General features: G+C 51.5%; 1 protein-coding gene across 1 annotated transcript in view; it reads left to right on the top strand.

Annotated features, from left to right (window-relative positions):
- Window positions 1-15,889, top strand: part of IL17RA (interleukin 17 receptor A) — a 28,833-nt gene extending 12,944 nt beyond the window's left edge. Inside the window, exons 3-12 of the mRNA XM_063929329.1 lie at window positions 349-495; window positions 583-707; window positions 1,730-1,847; window positions 2,166-2,213; window positions 9,087-9,235; window positions 9,403-9,477; window positions 10,709-10,793; window positions 12,063-12,161; window positions 12,836-12,859; window positions 13,709-15,889. Of these exons, the coding sequence (XP_063785399.1) occupies window positions 349-495; window positions 583-707; window positions 1,730-1,847; window positions 2,166-2,213; window positions 9,087-9,235; window positions 9,403-9,477; window positions 10,709-10,793; window positions 12,063-12,161; window positions 12,836-12,859; window positions 13,709-15,252 (2,414 nt within the window). The 3' untranslated portion in view covers window positions 15,253-15,889. The remainder of the gene's footprint in view (window positions 1-348; window positions 496-582; window positions 708-1,729; window positions 1,848-2,165; window positions 2,214-9,086; window positions 9,236-9,402; window positions 9,478-10,708; window positions 10,794-12,062; window positions 12,162-12,835; window positions 12,860-13,708) is intronic.
- Window positions 15,890-19,296: the final 3,407 nt, after the last annotated feature.

Below are 19,296 nucleotides of genomic sequence, written 5' to 3'. Positions count from 1 at the left end.
GGGGGATGTGCGGCTTCTGTGCGCTGCGCCTGTGGAGGCCGAACTCCGCCTGCAAATCTGCAGCTGCCACAGCGCTGTCCATGTGTCAATGCTGCGCCCAATGGTGGCATCCAGAGCTGCAGCGGGCGGTATTACAGCGCTGACAGGAGGCGTCTCAGTGCTTGCCCATCCATATCCCGGGTGTGCACCGGGCAAGCGCTGTGTAGCGGCATTTGCATATAGCCACGGAGGTTTATGCGCCCACCTCTGAATCAGCCCAATATGTGTATGGTGGGGATGGGGGGTGTACGGGGGTCCGCCAGTCGAGGTGGTTTTTGTGGTCCGATTCCTTCTTGTGTCTCCCGTCAGGTAACTGCTTTGACCTAAGCTGGCTTCATCCATACAACTGGACGCCCTCCCGTCCTTACGACATGGAGGTCACACCTAGGATTGGACGGAGCGAGAATGGGCAAAAGGTGCCCGTGCTGGACATTACCTGGACCGTGGACATAGACTGTGAGTCGGATAATATGCTAGAGGGGCAGGTCGCTCCACGTCGGCCATGTAGCGTCGCCCGTTCTTACAGCCCTCTCTCTCCCACAGCCAGTATACGGACGCTACAAGGTGCGGAGATCTCCGTCCTGGCGCTGGGCACCAGCATGAACCGGTGCGTTCAGTTCCAGTTTGGCAACGAGTTCCCGGGACAGCGCAACGGAAACGGATCTCTGGTAAGAAAACCGTAACACATGACCGATGAACGGTGCGCAGTGTGGAGGGCGCTGGGGCCGGTGACGGAAGCGAGGGCTTATTCTCAGCAGCCGGACACTGTTTATGTTCCCAGTATAGATATTGGGGGTCATTCCGAGTTGATCGCTAGCTGAAAATGTTCGCTGCACAGCGATGATGCAAAAAAAAGGCACTTCTGCGTATGCGGCGCAATGCGCACGCGCAACGTACTTTCACAACGCCCGATGTAGTTTCACACAGGGTCTAGCGAAGCTTTTCAGTCGCACTGGTGGCCGCAGAGTGATTGACATGAAGAGGGCGTTTCTGGGTGGCAACTGACCGTTTTTAAGGAAGTGTTCGGAAAAACGCAGGTGTGCCAGGGAAAACGCAGGCGTGGCTGGGCGAACGCAGGGCGTGTTTGTGATGTCAAAACAGGAACTGAATGGTCTGAAGTGATCGCAAGCGCTGAGTAAGTCTGAAGCTACTCTGGAACTTCACAAAATTATTTTGTAGCCGCTCTGCGATCCTTTCGTTCGCACTTCTGCTAAGCTAAGATACTCTCCCAGTGGGCGGCGGCTTAGCGATTGCACGGCTGATAAAATCTGCTAGTGAGCGATCAACTCGGAATGACCACCATTATCGGGTGACCTCCTGTTAAAGTTCAGATTCAATCGCTAAATGCATAGTTATCGCTTCTTGTATCTGAGTCACATTGACTGTGGGGCTCCGTCCCTGCTGCAAATTGGTAACTGGAACGGATCCGTTCACCGACTGCAAGAAAAACGGCATGTAAACATTAACAGACACATCTATATAAAGGGGGGGGGGGGGGGGGGTTACAGGAATAATGAGAGTGGGGAGAACGCTACAAGCGGCACTGTTGTGTGTTTGTAGCTTTTATTATATATTCTGCATCTAGAGATGTGGCGTCACTTTGCCAGATGGCAAATAGAGTCATTAAAAGCATATTACAGGAGAGAAGCCTTCCCGCATAACAATGCCTCCTTATCTCTCCTTATCCTAGTGGCGGTTCTCCTACGATAGGTTCCAGGCGGACCCTGGCGCCGAGTACCTGGTGACTGTCCAGCACCTGCCCAAGCAGCAAACCTACAACCGCAAGGAGAAGAGGATCCGTGTGCCAAGTAATACTGCTGCCCCCACACCATCAGACACTGTCCCTGCTGACAGAACATCAAGCTGTAGTACCGCTTCTGGCCACTAGTCCCTGTATTAGTTGTGTGATTGTGTCCCAGGCCAGAGCAGGATTTATATACATGATACTTTGTATATACCATGCAGACATCAAGACCTTAGGTTAGGGGGAGATATGTGTAACATCCGGGAACACTTCCTACCAAAGAAACCCGAAGGATGGTCCTCGAATTTCTTAAATTTGTTCCACCTGTGACCCGATGGGTGTCTGAGCATGACCCTAATGTCCTAATGTCCTCCTTCCGCAGATTGCTCTGACGACTACATAATGCAGACAGACACCTGCTGTGACAGAGGTACGCGCTCCGTTTCCTATCTTCCCGAGGAAAACTACTCCCAGATGCTCTCCGACATTCTGCATCTAAGGGGGATATTACCTACAGCTTGGAGAGATAAAAATACGATCACTAATGCCGGCAGTTCTTTGCTGACCAATTGTTACTTTCCCTGGTGCCCTCCTGGGTCTTCCGAACCCCAATCTATCCAACACAAGCAGGGTGGCACTCTCGGGACTTGCTGTGAAAAAATTATCACCTTTTTCAAGAAATATATATATATATATATATATATATATATATATATATATATATATATATATATATATATACTATATATATATATATATACACAGCTGATGGTGCGGCACTCCAAACGACGTAATAAAAGGACACTTACATATCTGTAGTGTCCTTTTATTACGTCGTTTGGAGTGCCGCAACATCAGCTGTGTTTATCCTAATACTTGTGGGGCACCCAGCGCTATTGGACTGTTTAATGGGAGAGCCGGACCTGCATGTTGTTTATATATATATATATATATATATAGATATATATATATATATATATATATATAATCTCCTATATAATAGCCCAGATCTGTGACTTTGTGCTTCATTTCCTAACGCTGGGCGGAGTCACAACAATGGGCGGAGTTAGTCAAATGAGTCACAGATCTGGGCAAATCCATAGGAGCAGAAGGGGTGCATACCTCTCAACTTTCTTCAGACAGACAGGGGTGCAGCATACCTCCCAGCTTTATTCAGGCAGAAGGAGGGACACACACGCTGCAAAAAGGGGGCGTTTCCAACGGGAAAGGGGGCGTGGCTTCGCAGAGGATACACTATCATGAGCTACGCCCCCTTTTTGTCAGTGAGGGCTCATGCCCAGCGCTCTGTGAGCTGCTGGCATGCCCCAAGGGGCGGATTATGAGTCCGGGGGGCCTAGGGTACTTGAGACAGGGGGGCCCTATCTCATTGCTGTGCCTGCTGTGGGTTTGGGGGCGTGGCCTAATCGTGGGGCCCGTGACCACGCCCCTTACGCAAATTATGTGAATTGTTTTTGTTTGTTTTTTGGGATTTTGGCCCCTCAACTAGGGGCAAATCCAGAGGGGTAGTCGCTCCCCCCTACACACCCGCACAGGCAGAAGAAAGCAGGGAGACTTCTGCCTCCCTGCAACACCACAGACCTGCCAACACGCAGCAGCATGTGCTGACTGTAGTACAATGCTGCTGCTGCTGCTGTTGGTGGCACGACGGGGGGGGGGGAGCTTCAGAGCTGGGACAGAGCTACTCCAGCCCTAAAACTGTGGGGCCCGTGGTACGCGCCCCCTGAGCCCCCCCCCCCCCTTAATCCGGCTCTGCTGCCGGACCCCCTTAATCCGTACCCCCTGATGCCCCCTCTCCCACTGTCTCCACTAAATAGATGCTGTGTGCATGCGCAATGCGTCTATTCACCGCTGCCCTGCTAAGCAGAACAGCAAGTACAGGAGCTTCCCAACTGCCCCCCCACCCCCACCCCATGCGGGACACAGCCGCCCGCGGGTGGGACAGCGGGACAGCCCCAAACAAATGGGACTATCCCGCAAAAATCGGGACAGTTGTAGGTATGGGGGGGGTGTGAGGGGGTATGCCGTACAGACAGACCGGCACCGGCTCACTGTGTGCTTGACCCCCCACATCAGCATACTCAGCAGGGGCTCTCTGGCGTGGAGGAGCGACACTTTCTGGCACACTCCACGCTTCTTAGCTACAGTTTTGTGGGGCACCTGCCGCTGTGCAGGTTCCGTATTGCCTCTGTTATCTCCATCCCCGGCAACCCCACCGCTAGCTGCAGCGCTGCCGCCCGCAGTGAGGTGCGCCCTGCTCCTTCACACACTTTAGCCGCCGGGCAGCGCTACAGAAATCCGCGCTGCTTGCAGGCTCTGACCCCCTCCTCCCTCCAGCCGTAGCGTCTCCTGGGGGCTAACCAGTCACTCCCAGTCTCCAATTACCACAGTGCCCGGCAGCCGCGAGGTCCGCGCCGCGTGCATGCTATGAGCCCCTACTCCCTCCAGCCGCAGCGTCTTCTGGGGGCTAGCCAGTCACTCCTTACCACAGTGCCCGGCAGCCGCGCGAGATCCGCGGTGTGTGCCTGAGGAGTGGGGGGAGGGATGCGGACGGGCAGAGGAAGCAGGACTCCAGCCTGAGAGAGTCAGCCATGCCAAGTCTCCGCCAGCAGCAGATCCCAACAGGTTGGAGTGGAACAGCAGCAGCCAGCAGCAGCGACTCCGGTAACACACATCTGTCTGTCACCACTGTTCTGTCCCTAATACCAATCTCTCCCGTGCCCTGTGTTCTGTCATGTCCCTGTCACCCCTGGCCTTGCCGTGTCACCCCTGGCCTTGCCCTGTCACCCTTATCCTGGCCCTGTCACCCTTATCCTGGCCCTGTCACCCCTATCCTGGCCCTGTCACCCCTGTGCTTGCCCTGTCAACTCTGTGCCTGCCCTGTCACCCCTATCCTGGCCCTGTCACCCCTGTGCTTGCCCTGTCACCCCTATCCTGGCCCTGTCACCCCTGTCCTGGTCCTGCCGCCCCTACCCTGGCCCTGTCACCCATATACTGTCCCTGTCATTTCTGTCCTGGCCCCGTCACCCCTGTCCTGGCCCCATCACCCCTGTTCTGACCCTGTCACCTCTGTCCTGGACCCTTCACCCCTGTTCTGACCCTATCACCCCTGTCCTGGCTCTGTTACTGCATACCCTCCAACTACCTTTTTGGCAGGTACAGTACCTGCAGCACCTCCAGACCCCTCCCCAATGCACCACACCTCCGCACCTTCCCCTCCACCACATGCGGCACCCCACCCCTCCCCCACATGCTGTGCCTCCAGACCCCCTCCACCACCCGCGGCTCCCACTCCCCCGCCCCTCCACCACCAACAGCACCTCCAGACCCCCTCCACCATCCACCCCCCATATATGTCTCCCCCCACACCTGCCCCCCTCCACCTGCAGCATCTGCAGACACCCTCCTCCATCCGCGGCCCCTCCCTCCCCCACCCATGGCACCCCCGCACCCACCCCTCCCCCACCCGCAGCTCCTCCCGACCCTTCCCCATCCGGGCCGTCCCGCTTCCGCCCCCCCTCCACCCACAGCATCTACAGACACCCTCCCCCATCCGCAGTCCCCCCCGCACCCGCTACATTCTGTACATCGTGCCCTGCAGGTGCTGTTTGCGCCATCGTAAGGGGCTGCGCCTCCTTCACCATCGCACTCCCTTTCATTGTGCAATATTTACCCACTAACAAAGGAATGCAGGTAATACTCCATATAATACAAATATTGACCCCTAGAAAGGCATGCAAGGGTTAAGGGGGCGTAGCCCCTTGCGATGGTGTGAAGAGCGCCCGTAGGGCGCGATGAAGCACCTAATATATATATATATATATATATATATATATATATATATACACACACTAGGTGCTTCATCGCGCCCTACGGGCGCTCTTCACACCATCGCAAGGGGCTACGCCCCCTTAACCCTTGCATGCCTTTCTAGGGGTCAATATTTGTATTATATGGAGTATTACCTGCATTCCTTTGTTAGTGGGTAAATATTGCACAATGAAAGGGAGTGCGATGGTGAAGGAGGCGCAGCCCCTTACGATGGCGCAAACAGCACCTGCAGGGCACGATGTACAGAATGTAGCGGGTGCGGGGGGGACTGCGGATGGGGGAGGGTGTCTGTAGATGCTGTGGGTGGAGGGGGGGCGGAAGCGGGACGGCCCGGATGGGGAAGGGTCAGGAGGAGCTGCGGGTGGGGCAGGGGTGGGTGCGGGGGTGCCATGGGTGGGGGAGAGAGGGGCCGCGGATGGAGGAGGGTGTCTGCAGATGCTGCAGGTGGAGGGGGGCAGGTGTGGGGGGAGACATATATGGGGGGTGGATGGTGGAGGGGGTCTGGAGGTGCTGTTGGTGGTGGAGGGGCGGGGGAGTGGGAGCCGTGGGTGGTGGAGGGGGTCTGGAGGCACAGCATGTGGGGGAGGGGTGGGGTGCCGCATGTGGTGGAGGGGAAGGTGCGGAGGTGTGGTGCATTGGGGAGGGGTCTGGAGGTGCTGCAGGTACTGTACCTGCCAAAAAGGTAGTTGGAGGGTATGCAGTAACAGAGCCAGGACAGGGGTGATAGGGTCAGAACAGGGGTGAAGGGTCCAGGACAGAGGTGACAGGGTCAGAACAGGGGTGATGGGGCCAGGACAGGGGTGACGGGGCCAGGACAGAAATGACAGGGACAGTATATGGGTGACAGGGCCAGGGTAGGGGCGGCAGGACCAGGACAGGGGTGACAGGGCCAGGATAGGGGTGACAGGGCAAGCACAGGGGTGACAGAGCAAGCACAGGGGTGACAGGGCCAGGATAGGGGTGACAGGGCCAGGATAGGGGTGACAGGGCCAGGATAAGGGTGACAGGGCAAGGCCAGGGGTGACACGGCAAGGCCAGGGGTGACAGGGACATGACAGAACACAGGGCACGGGAGAGATTGGTATTAGGGACAGAACAGTGGTGACAGACAGATGTGTGTTACCGGAGTCGCTGCTGCTGGCTGCTGCTGTTCCACTCCAACCTGTTGGGATCTGCTGCTGGCGGAGACTTGGCATGGCTGACTCTCTCAGGCTGGAGTCCTGCTTCCTCTGCCCGTCCGCATCCCTCCCCCCACTCCTCAGGCACACACCGCGGATCTCGCGCGGCTGCCGGGCACTGTGGTAAGGAGTGACTGGCTAGCCCCCAGAAGACGCTGCGGCTGGAGGGAGGAGGGGCTCATAGCATGCACGCGGCGCGGCCCTCGCGGCTGCCGGGCACTGTGGTAATTGGAGACTGGGAGTGACTGGTTAGCCCCCAGGAGACGCTACGGCTGGAGGGAGGAGGGGGTCAGAGCCTGCAAGCAGCGCGGATTTCTGCAGCGCTGCCCGGCGGCTAAAGTGTGTGAAGGAGCAGGGCGCACCTCACTGCGGGCGGCAGCGCTGCAGCTAGCGGTGGGGTTGCCGGGGATGGAGATAACAGAGGCAATACGGAACCTGCACAGCGGCAGGTGCCCCACAAAACTGCAGCTAAGAAGCGTGGAGTGTGCCAGAAAGTGTCGCTCCTCCACGCCAGAGAGCCCCTGCTGAGTATGCTGATGTGGGGCGTCAAGCAAACAGTGAGCCGGTGCCGGTCTGTCTGTACGGCATACCCCCTCACACACCCCCATACCTACAACTGTCCCGATTTTTGCGGGATAGTCCCATTTGTTTGGGGCTGTCCCGCTGTCCCACCCGCGGGCGGCTGTGTCCCGCGTGGGGTGGGGGGTGGGGGGGGGGCAGTTGGGAAGCTCCTGTACTTGCTGTTCTGCTTAGCAGGGCAGCGGTGAATAGACGCATTGCGCATGCACACAGCATCTATTTAGTGGAGACAGTGGGAGAGGGGGCATCAGGGGGTACGGATTAAGGGGGTCCGGCAGCAGAGCCGGATTAAGGGGGGGGGGGCTCAGGGGGCGCGTACCACGGGCCCCACAGTTTTAGGGGGCCCCCCCCGGCTGGAGTAGCTCTGTCCCAGCTCTGAAGCTCCCCCCCCCCCCCCCCGTCGTGCCAGCAACAGCAGCAGCATTGTGCTACAGTCAGCACATGCTGCTGCGTGTTGGCAGGTCTGTGGTGTTGCAGGGAGGCAGCAGTGTTGCAGGGAGGCAGGGTGTGGTGTTGCAGGGAGGCAGCAGTCTCCCTGCTTTTTTCTGCCTGTGCGGGTGTGTAGGTGGTCGCTCCGACCACCCCTCTGGATTTGCCCCTAGTTGAGGGGCCAAAATCCCAAAAAACAAACAAAAACAATTCACATAATTTGCGTAAGGGGCGTGGTCACGGGCCCCGCGATTAGGCCACGCCCCCAAACCCACAGCAGGCACAGCAATGAGATAGGGCCCCCCTGTCTCAAGTACCCTAGGCCTCCCGGACTCATAATCCGCCCCTTGGGGCATGCCAGCAGCTCACAGAGCGCTGGGCATGAGCCCTCACTGACAAAAAGGGGGCGTAGCTCATGATCGTGTATCCTCTGCGAAGCCACGCCCCCTTTCCCGTTGGAAACGCCCCCTTTTTGCAGCATGTGTGTCCCTCCTTCTGCCTGAATAAAGCTGGGAGGTATGCTGCACCCCTGTCTGTCTGAAGAAAGTTGAGAGGTATGCACCCCTTCTGCTCCTATGGATTTGCCCAAATCTGTGACTCATTTGACTAACTCCGCCCATTGTTGTGACTCCGCCCAGCGTTAGCAAATGAAGCACAAAGTCACAGATCTGGGCTATTATATAGGAGATATATATATATACACACACACACACACACACACACACACACACACACACACACACACACACACGTATGTCTTATACCACCATCGTAACTGGTCTCACGGAACGTGCAAGTGTCCGAATATCCTCCAGAATAATCCGCGTTTGCTCTGTATTTAGCATAAGTGCTACATTCATTTTTCTTACCACAAGGTTCCCGCGGGTCCCATGACGTCAATAGAAAAACATAAATTTTCTGCCTTTTTAAAATAAACCAAATGAGTTTTTGTTTCGGAATTTTACGGACAATATTTATTTAAACATTTTATTGCGCAGTCGTCGGGTACAGTCAGTCACAGATATAGATGTAATGGTAACTATCACATAGAATCCAGAGCTAGAAACCGCACGTGTGCGGGGTAGAGGAGAACATCCAGTAACAGGAACATTACGTGGCTTGGGGAGGGTCAGGGAGGTACGGGGGGGGGGGGGGGTCAGGGAGGAATGAGGGGAGGGTTAGGCAGGCACAGGTCGGAGGGGGGACTGGGGGTGACAAACTGAAGTTCATATTTATAATGTAAAGCAATAATTATTTTCTTACTTTAGGATATTGCTGGAACCCGAATATCAGCCTGGAGGTTGGCATGGACAGATTAATAGTGACCTTTACCCCTCAATATGACTTCTGGGAATATTGGGTACAAGTCACCTTCCCGGAAGGCAGGATCGCGTCTGAGAGGGTCACGCTCCAGCAGGTAACCGCTACAATCTCCGGTGTGAAATGTGCGTCGTGCGCAATGGAAGTATAATGCGTCTTAAGGTTTCCTGTCCAGACCCCATTCCTAATGAGCTGCCGGTCTAATTACACAGGCCGGAAAAGTACCTACTGGAATTTATGGCTGTTTTTTCTTCTGGCCTGCAGGGGGCGCCCTCTGACCGTGTGCAGGTTCCCTTCTCCAGTCCGGTGATGCATAAACCGTGCCGGTATACCATTTCGGTAATGTATCTGACCCAGACTTGGTCTAAGATGTAATACGTGGACTGATTAAGCTTGTGATCGCGTCATATTTACTAACCGGTATCTGGGGAGTGTTTCCTAACATCATATACAATACATGGCCCAAAGTACATGGACACTAGAACTCCAGCAACCTATATGCTTGTTGGACATCTCATTCCAATTCCAGTGGCAAACCCAGGATATATATATATGGGGGTGCTATCGGCGGCTGGGCTGTCCGGGGAAAGGGATGCCATTAGTGATGGCGGCTGCTGGAATGGTGGGGGATGCTGTCTGCGGCATTTGATGTCCGGCTGGGGGGCTATCGGCAGCTGTGTCAGTCCAGCGAGTTATGGGGGGGGGGGGGGGGGGGGCATTTCGGTCACGGGCCCCTAGTATCCTGGGGTCCTTGGGCAACTGCCCATTAAACCCAATGGAAGAGACGGCCCTGTGGCCATGTGGTGCAGCACTACAAGTAACATGCACTCAGGCCAGAATTCTTGGTACATTATTAAGGAGGTTCCCCTCACAGGCCAGTGTCCAGACATTGCACTGTCGCCACCTGTTGGATACAAGTAGCGCTGCATAAGATGGCTACTCAGACTCCTGCCGGCACTTTATATCCCTTTTACACTACTGCAATAAGCTGGGTTATTGCAGGGTTGACCTGGGTCTTGTCTCAATGTAAAAGGGTCCCTGGAAACTAGCCCGGATTCAGTGTCCCGTTACAAGCCTATGGAGAGCCGGCTCACCGGCGCTTGGAGATGATGTCAGAGGGAAGCCCTGGGAATAACTCAGGGCCATCCTGCGGTGTAAATGGGTTTCGGTGACCCGGGCTGGACCTGGATTGGCCAAGTAAAGGGGGTATAATTGTTTGCGCAATTGCTCCTGTGTGAGGGGAAACCTGTCTGAAAAAGCAGTAGTGTCTCGTTTGGGAGGATGAAGTTGGAAAAGCTGTAAAGCTAAGCGATTGCTCTTAGGGGTCTATTCATGAAGCAGTGAAAAGTGTGAAGAAGTGAGCCAGTGGAGAAGTTGCCCTTGGCAACCAATCAGCTGCTATGTATAATTTTATAAATGTTACATGAACACTGATTGGTTGCCACGGGCAACTTCTCCACTCTTTTCACTGCTTCATGAATAGTCCCCTATGTATCAGAATGACCCTTTTCTCTCGCACAGGATATGGAATGTTACCATTTACTGACTGACTGACTCTTACTGACTCTAGGTTTGGCATCTCGGGTGCAGTAACGATTGTGTGCGGATAACCTACACCCCACCCTGTCCTCCAACCCCTACGACTACCCCAACCCGTGAGTATGAATCTGATTCCGAGCACAGCTGTACATGTGAATCTGTAGTCCCTCATTGTACAGTAACACAGTATAAGTTGGTGTCATTTAGGAGGCGATGTACTAAGTCTTGGAGAGAGATGAAGTGGACAGAGGTAAATACCAGCCAATCAGCTCCTGACTGCCACTGCAGTGTTTGAAAAAAATGACAGGAGCTGATTGGCTGATGCTTTCTCTCTCTCCACTTCTTCACTGGCCATGGTTAGTAAATAAACCCTTAATGTTAATCCACATGTAATATGAGATGAGGGGTAAAACACCTTTTAATAGAAATAACATTGCCTAACTAAAATCACTGATTGCTACAACCTAATGGAAGATCTAATGCATGAAATTGGGCGTTTCTGCCTGATACTGCCTGTTCAACACACAGAAATGCACTGTGGCTCATATTCGACAATTCCCGGGGCAAAAACAAAAAACATATCCCCCTCCCTCCATGAATAATCACATACAGTATACTACCAAGAAAGATCAGCTATTCACAAACTAATCTCAAGTGACAGCAAAAGTGTGTTTCTCCGTTTTCAACAGGGGATTGCAGGCAAAAGTCCTATTTCAAGTGTTAAATGTTATTACAGTAAATTGTATCACTGTGCTTACGGATTTTGATTAGTTAAAATCATTTTCAAGTGGTATTAGAATGAAGGAAACATTTACTTAAATAGAAAGTTTTTTTTTTTTAATTTTTAGATTTTTATGGGGTATTTTTCTGACATGATCTATACATTTAGAATATTTAATATCTGTAGATCGTCTCAGCTCTGTGGGGGGAACACTGTTTATTTTTGAAAATACGCAACTACATGTGTTTCCGCCTTTAAATAACTTTAGCTTATTGGCTTGTACATGACCTGCAGCTTTTACGGAATACATTGCTATCTTTAGTCTATCAGGGCGGTGTGTTTATTTCTGTTGCGCTATCACAGAAAACAAAGTGCAGCGAATAGAATTATATCTGATGGGCAGAGCTGAGCTGCATCATATCCAAGGGCTACAGTGAAAAATAAAATATAGCTGGTTGGTATGTGTAAGGCTGGTAACCAAAGGAGGGAGCCAGGCAGAGGTGTGTCTAGTCACAGCTACAGGAGGGTAAAGTTGCATGAAGGTGGACTGAGCCAGAAGATCAGTGTGAGCGGGCACAGCAGTGAGCAATGTGAATGTAATCACTAATCGCACAGGCGCAGTTCTGTGTTTGTCACGGGTAACGGTATGTATTATGTGTTACAGCTCCCGAGCATCCGGGTCGTTACTACCTGTGGATAATTGCAGCCACGGTCACATTGGTCGTCTTCACCACTATCGTCGTCATGTTATATTGTGGTCACGGTAAGGACGGAGGTTTACGTGTCCGTGCGTTCCTCTCTGGGGTGTTATTGTAGCCTCACTGATATAATTAGAAATAAGCCATTCAGGAGAACAGACTTGTGGGTATTCCCAGACCAGTGCCGACACAGAGTCCCACCCCCAGACTGTTTCACCCTTGTTGGGGCTCATCAGCGCAGGATAGGACCGCCATCTCTGGATGACGTTAGGACACCATCAGAACGGGGACACACACCTTGTCCGGGGTACAGTTATCTCATTTGTTTTTGGCATGGTGTCCCCACTTTCATTAGAAGGATATTACAAGTCATCTCAGATTTCAGTGAAGCTCTGCATCCGAGAAGCAGGAAAGATGCGTTTTACAATCCATGTGTTGTCATTATTTCCATATGCTCGTTACTGAACGGATTATAGCCTGTCTTATTACACTTAGCAAGTTTCTGCCCCGCTGTATGTGCTTGTGAAGCCGCTGTAGGCGGAGTGTGACTCACTGCTCCATCTTCTTGTACTGAGTGCACCGCTGTAGGCGGAGTGTGACTCACAGCGCCGTGCCCCTATCCTGGGTGCATCGCTGTAGGCGGAGTGTGACTCAGAATAGCGAGATCCAGGCAGGATTGTCATAAGAAAATTGTGATTTGCTTTTATTGACTTTTTTTTTTTTTTCCTTTCACTTGCAGAATGCATCAGCAGACACCACAAAGGTAAGTGATTGCAAGACCGGCAGGCGTAATGGGGTCAGTATGATGTCACTAATAGTTCTAGGGCACATTTAAAGCCATATGATACAACCATAGTTTTAATTTATCCCTCAGTCCTTCGACCAGATAGAGAGCCTCGTTTTAGTTCTTTATAGACCGTGCTGTGATAACTTTGTTACAGACACCCTCCTTGCCACTAGAAACTGTTGTATAGACAGAGGATTATCTCCATAAACCTGACAAAGAAGATAAATTGTGAAGGAGAGAAGTGAAATAATGGAACTCTACTAGTTTTCTCTGCAGATGTACCCCCATAGAACCTAGGCGTAGTCCCATAAGAAGAAGGTTTGCACATAGTCAATGCCTTAAGTCCTTCAGGACCAAATATGTTGCTGACCAATATATGTATTCTCTCTCTATTAGTCGCTTTCCTCTAGAGTAGCTTTTTATTTTTATCCGAATACATTTTTAAAGGTGACCCCCGCCCCCCTTTTCTCAAGACTTCCAGACACTTTGGGGCATGTGTATCAAAGCTTGAAGAGAGAAAAATTTGAGAGAGATAAAGTACCAGTCATTCAGCTCCCAACTGCCATGTTACAGGCTGCGTTTTAAAAATGACAGTTCGGAGCTGATTGGCTGGTACTTTATCTCTCTCTAAGCTTTGATGCATCTCCTCCCTTTAATTTTTATGCGATTTGTTGGTTTTTATTTCTAAAATCTGCGCTGCGCTGGCGTTCCCCTTTTATCTATCATGGATCTGTAGCTTCTACATGAATGACCGTCACAGTTACTGCCCCCCGTCCGTGTCCCTTTCACTCTTTGCTGCTAACATTTCCTTCTCTGTCTGTCCAGATTCAGCCGAACCAAATCTGCCACCAGTCATCCCTGAACCGGCCAAACGGAAGGTGTGGCTGGTGTACTCCGCCGACCACAAGCTCTACGTCGACGTGGTCATAAAGTTGTCAGATTTCCTGCGAGTGGCATGGGGCTTGGATGTAATCCTGGACCGACTTCACGTTCAAGACATTGGCGTAACCGGTGCCATGGCCTGGCTGAGCCGTCAGAAGGAAGAAATGGAGAAGGAGGACGGCACGATTCTCATTCTCTGTTCTCGGGGGGCCCAAGAAAAATGGAAGGCTATGCAGAACCGCCAGGAGCACAGGGTCAATTTGAGAGAGGACATCAGACACCAGTTCGGAGACCTTTTCACCCCTGCGCTCACTCTCATCCTCCCTGATTTTCAGAAGGCGCGGCCCTACGACCGTTACGTGGTTGCCTATTTTGGTAGGCTCTTTGATCTTGGACATGTGCCCTCACCCTTGGAAATATGCCCAAAGTTTGCCCTGACAGAAAACCTTCAGCTGCTGTTCTTCCGCATACAAAGACAAGAAAGTCATCAGCCCAACATGGAACTTACCGTCGTACATGAAGAAAACCCGAACTACCAGCATTTAATGGAGGCCATTGAGCAGTGCCGGAAGTGGCAGGAGGAACACTTGGACTGGTTTGAGATAGAGTGTTCCTCAGAAGATGGCGTGGATTCTATAAGCACAGAAGGAGAAGACGACAGAGAAGAGGCTGTTGACTGTAATCTCACACGTAAAGTCAAGCCTCTTATCCGTTGTCCCGAGATTTCAGTCTCTATGGTAGATCCATTGATTAAAATTCCATATCCCGTCATGGTAGCCGACCCTACAATTGTGCTTGGACCTCCAGTCTCCCATGTGGAGCCTCTCCTGAGTGATACCAATCCAACTGTATCCTTTTTACAGCCTTTACTTCAAGCAGAAGAGTCAAGTGAAGCTTTCATTATGGAGCCACTCGTGGTGGGTTTAGACATGTCTCTCCCGGAACTCAACAGACCTTTACTTGACCAAGACTTGACCATCCAGTCCAACCCTGGATTCCAGTCCATGGATTATGTGAGTGAAGCACAGAAGCGTTTTTTCTACCAGAGCTTCCTACAGGGTCCATGTGCGACACCCAACGTGGACCTCATTGTAGCTTTGCCCGATGACCGCCATGAGCCACCCCAGCCCAATTACCAAGAGGGGGATTGTGAGACACCCAACATGGACCTCATTGTAGCTCTGCTCGATGACCGCCATGAGCCACCCCAGCCCAATTACCAAGAGGGGGATTGTGTGACACCCAACGTGGACCTTATTGTAGCTCTGCCTGACGACCGCTATAAGCCACCCCAGCTGAGTAACCAGGAGGTCCAGTGTGTTGTTCCCAATGTAAACTTTGTCAAACCTCAGACCGATCAACTGCACCAGCAGACAACAGACCAGGGGTATAACTCCTGGAACCCAAACGATGGGGACTTACAGGCAATAAAGGAGGAATCATTGAGGCTGTTACTGCAGAACGGGGGTTTGCTGGACTTCCAGTGAGTCTATGAAGGCCACTTTCTCCTAAAATTCTGCTCTTTGGGACAATGTGTGCATTTCATGTTCTATTTCTAGGTTTTTGTTTGTATGCCCTTCCCCTGTATGGACTGTACCTCGATTGGACAGAGGAGGCAAGCCTGATACCCAACCATCACCTATAATGGTCAAATTGTTCTTCCTTAGTCTATCTTGTCCCGGTAAATGGCATCTGGGTCTTTTCTCTTGACAAGGCCACTAAACATGAGCTAAGTATCAGTCCCCTGAAATAGGCATCACTTCACACAACAACCACATGCAGGTCTGCCATTATAAAGATCAGGCCCAAGTACGAAGAGGGGCGTGGTCATGGGGTGAGGGCATGCTGCATTGTCGAAAGGGGTGGGGCCGGCACATTTGCATTCCCCCCACCGGATACAAGTCAGTGATCCTTTTGTGGATGTGAATATATATACTATTTGTAATAGTCTGTACGTATGTGTTTTGTTGTCTATTTGTTTTTTCACCCTTGTACGGACGGAGCTAAGGAACCCTTGTGGCGCCTTATAATTAAATGATGATGATGAGAATATAGGAGGCGTTGCATTTAAGGTAAATTGGGGCAGATGTATTAACCTGGAGGAGGCGTAAGGAAGTGATAAACCAGTGATATGTGCAAAGTGATAAACGCACCAGTCAATCAGCTCCAATATGCAGATTGACAGGGGCTGACTGGCTGGTGCGTTTATCAGCTTGTACTTATCACTGGTTTATCATTTCCTTATGCCAGGCCTGGCCAACCTGTGGCTCTCCAGCTGTTGTAAAACTACAAGTCCCATCATGTTTTGCCACAGTTTTGCTATTAGGGAATGCTAAAACTGTGGCAGGGCATGCTGGGGTGTGTAGTTTCACAACATCTGGAGAGCCACAGGTTGGCCAGGCCTGCCTTATGCCTTCTCCAGGTTAATACATCTGCCCCATTGTCCTGTAAATACCAAATTGTCCTGTAAATACACATCGCCCTCTATGGCTATGAAGGGGTATTACACCCATATTAGAATAATTGCAGAATCTCAAGTGCCTCCCCCATGCCCCCACCCCTAAAGGAACTGAATAAATGTTCCCTTATTTTCTCTGACGTCCTAGTGGATGCTGGGGACTCCGTAAGGACCATGGGGAATAGCGGCTCCGCAGGAGACTGGGCACATCTAAAGAAAGCTTTAGGATCACCTGGTGTGCACTGGCTCCTCCCCCTATGACCCTCCTCCAAGCCTCAGTTAGATTTCTGTGCCCGACGAGAAGGGTGCACACTAGGGGCTCTCCTGAGCTCTTTGTGAAAGTTTTAGTTTAGGTTTATATTTTCAGTGAGACCTGCTGGCAACAGGCTCACTGCATCGAGGGACTAAGGGGAGAAGAAGCGAACTCACCTGCGTGCAGAGTGGATTGGGCTTCTTAGGCTACTGGACATTAGCTCCAGAGGGACGATCACAGGTTCAGCCTGGATGGGTCACCGGAGCCGCGCCGCCGTCCCCCTTACAGAGCCAGAAGAGCGAAGAGGTCCGGAAAAATCGGCGGCAGAAGACGATCCTGTCTTCAGATAAGGTAGCGCACAGCACCGCAGCTGTGCGCCATTGCTCTCAGCACACTTCACACTCCGGTCACTGAGGGTGCAGGGCGCTGGGGGGGGCAGCGCCCTGAGACGCAATAAATCGATAAAAAACCTTATATGGCTAAAATAAATGCATCACATATAACTCCTGGGCTATATGGATGCATTTAACCCCTGCCAAAACATACAGAAAAAGGATGATAAGGACGCCGAGAAAGGGGCGGAGCCTATCTCCTCAGCACACTGGCGCCATTTTCCCTCACAGCTCAGTTGGAGGGAAGCTCCCTGGCTCTCCCCTGCAGTCACTACACTACAGAAAGGGGTTAAAAAAGAGAGGGGGGCACAAATTAGGCGCAGTATATAACAATACAGCAGCTATAAAGGGAAAAACACTTATATAAGGTTATCCCTGTATATATATATAGCGCTCTGGTGTGTGCTGGCAAACTCTCCCTCTGTCTCCCCAAAGGGCTAGTGGGGTCCTGTCCTCTATCAGAGCATTCCCTGTGTGTGTGCTGTGTGTCGGTACGTTGGTGTCGACATGTATGAGGAGAAAAATGATGAGGAGACGGAGTAGAGTGTCTGAAATAGTGTTGTCACCCCCTAGGGGGTCGACACCTGAGTGGATGTACTGTTGAAATTGCGTGACAGTGTCAGCTTTGTATAAAAGACAGTGGTTGACATGAGACAGCCGGCTACTCAGCTTGTGCATGTCCAGACGTCTCATACAGGGGCCCTAAAGCGCCCGTTACCTCAGATACAGACGCCGACAAGGGTACTGACTCCTGTGTCGACATTGAAGAGACAACCGTGATTTCCAATAGGGCCACACATTGCATGATTGAGGCAATGGAAAAAGTTTACACTTTTCTGATAATATGAATACCACCAAAAAAAGGGGTATTATGTTTGGTGAGGAAAAACTTCCTGTAGTTTTCCTGAATCTGAGAAATAAAATGAGGTGTGTGATGATGCGTGGGTTTCCCCCCGATAACAATTGATAATTTCTAAAAAGTTATTGGCAGTATACCTTTTCCCGCCAGAGGTTAGGGTGCGTTGGGAAACACCCCCTAGGGTGGATAAAGCGCTCACACGCTTGTAAAAACAAGGGCTCTACCCTCTCCTGAGATGGCCGCCCTTAAGGATCCTGCTGATAGAAAGCAGGAGCGTATCCTAAAATGTATTTACACACATACTGGTGTTATACTGCGACCAGCAATCGCCTCAGCCTGGATGTGCAGTGCTGGGTTGGCGTGGTCGGATTCCCTGACTGGAAATATGATATCCTAGATAAGGACAGTATATTATTACCTATAGAGCAATTAAAAGATGCATTTCTATATATGCATGATGCACAGCGGAATATTTGCCGACTGGCATCAAGTATAAGTGCGTTGTCCAATTATTCCAGTAAAGTGGTCAGGTGATGCGGATTCCAAACGGCATTTGGAAGTATTGCCTTAAAAGAGGGGATGTACCCCAGGTCGCCTCTCAAAATAAGACGCCGTATTATCAGGCGCAGTCCTGGTTGGCAAGCGGACAAAAGGGTTCCTCTTTTCTGCTCGTGACAGAGGGAGAGGAAAATGGCTGCAGAGATCAGCCAGTTCCAAGGAACAGAAACCCTTTTCCGCCTCTGCCAAGCCCTCAGTATGACGCTAGGGCTTTACAAGTTCAGGCACGGTGGGGTCCCGTTCTCAATGAATTTCAGTGCGCAGTGGGCTCACTCGCAAGTAGACCCCTGGATCCTTCAGATAATATTTCAGGGGTACAAATTGGAATTCGAGACGTATTCCCCTCGCCGTTTCCAAAAGTCTGTTTTACCGACGTCTCCCGCTGACAGGGAGGCAGTTTTGGAAGCCATTCACAAGCTGTATTCCCAGCAGGTGATAATCAAGGTACCCCTCCTGCAACAGGGAACGGGGTATTATTCCACACTATTGTGGTACCGAAGCCAGACGGCTCGGTGAGACCGATTTTAAAATCTAAAATCTAAAATCTTTGAACACTTGCATACAGAGGTTCAAATTCAAAATTGAGTCACTCAGAGCAGTGATTGCAAACCTGGAAGAAGGGGACTACATGATGTCTCGGGACATCAAGGATGCTTACCTTCATGTCAAAATTTACCCTTATCACCAAGGGTATTTCAGGTTATGGTACAGAACTGTATCAGTTCGGACGCTGCCGTAGGGATGGTCCACGGCACCCCGGGTCTTTACTGAAGTAATGACCGAAATGATGATATTCCTTCGAAGGAAGGGAATTTTAGTTATCCTTTACTTGGACGATTCCCTGATAAGGGTAAGATCCAGGGAACAGTTGGAGATCGGTGTAGCACTATATCAGGTAGTGTTGCGGCAGCACGATTGGATTTTCAATATTCCAAAATCGCAGCTGATTCCGACGACTTGTCTTCTGTTCCTAGGGATGATTCTGGACATAATCCAGAAAGAAGGTGCTTC

Source organism: Pseudophryne corroboree, chromosome 6, assembly GCF_028390025.1.
Source record: "Pseudophryne corroboree isolate aPseCor3 chromosome 6, aPseCor3.hap2, whole genome shotgun sequence".
In the NCBI taxonomy this organism is placed as follows: domain Eukaryota; kingdom Metazoa; phylum Chordata; class Amphibia; order Anura; family Myobatrachidae; genus Pseudophryne; species Pseudophryne corroboree.
This window is presented reverse-complemented; position numbering and strand designations above follow the sequence as displayed.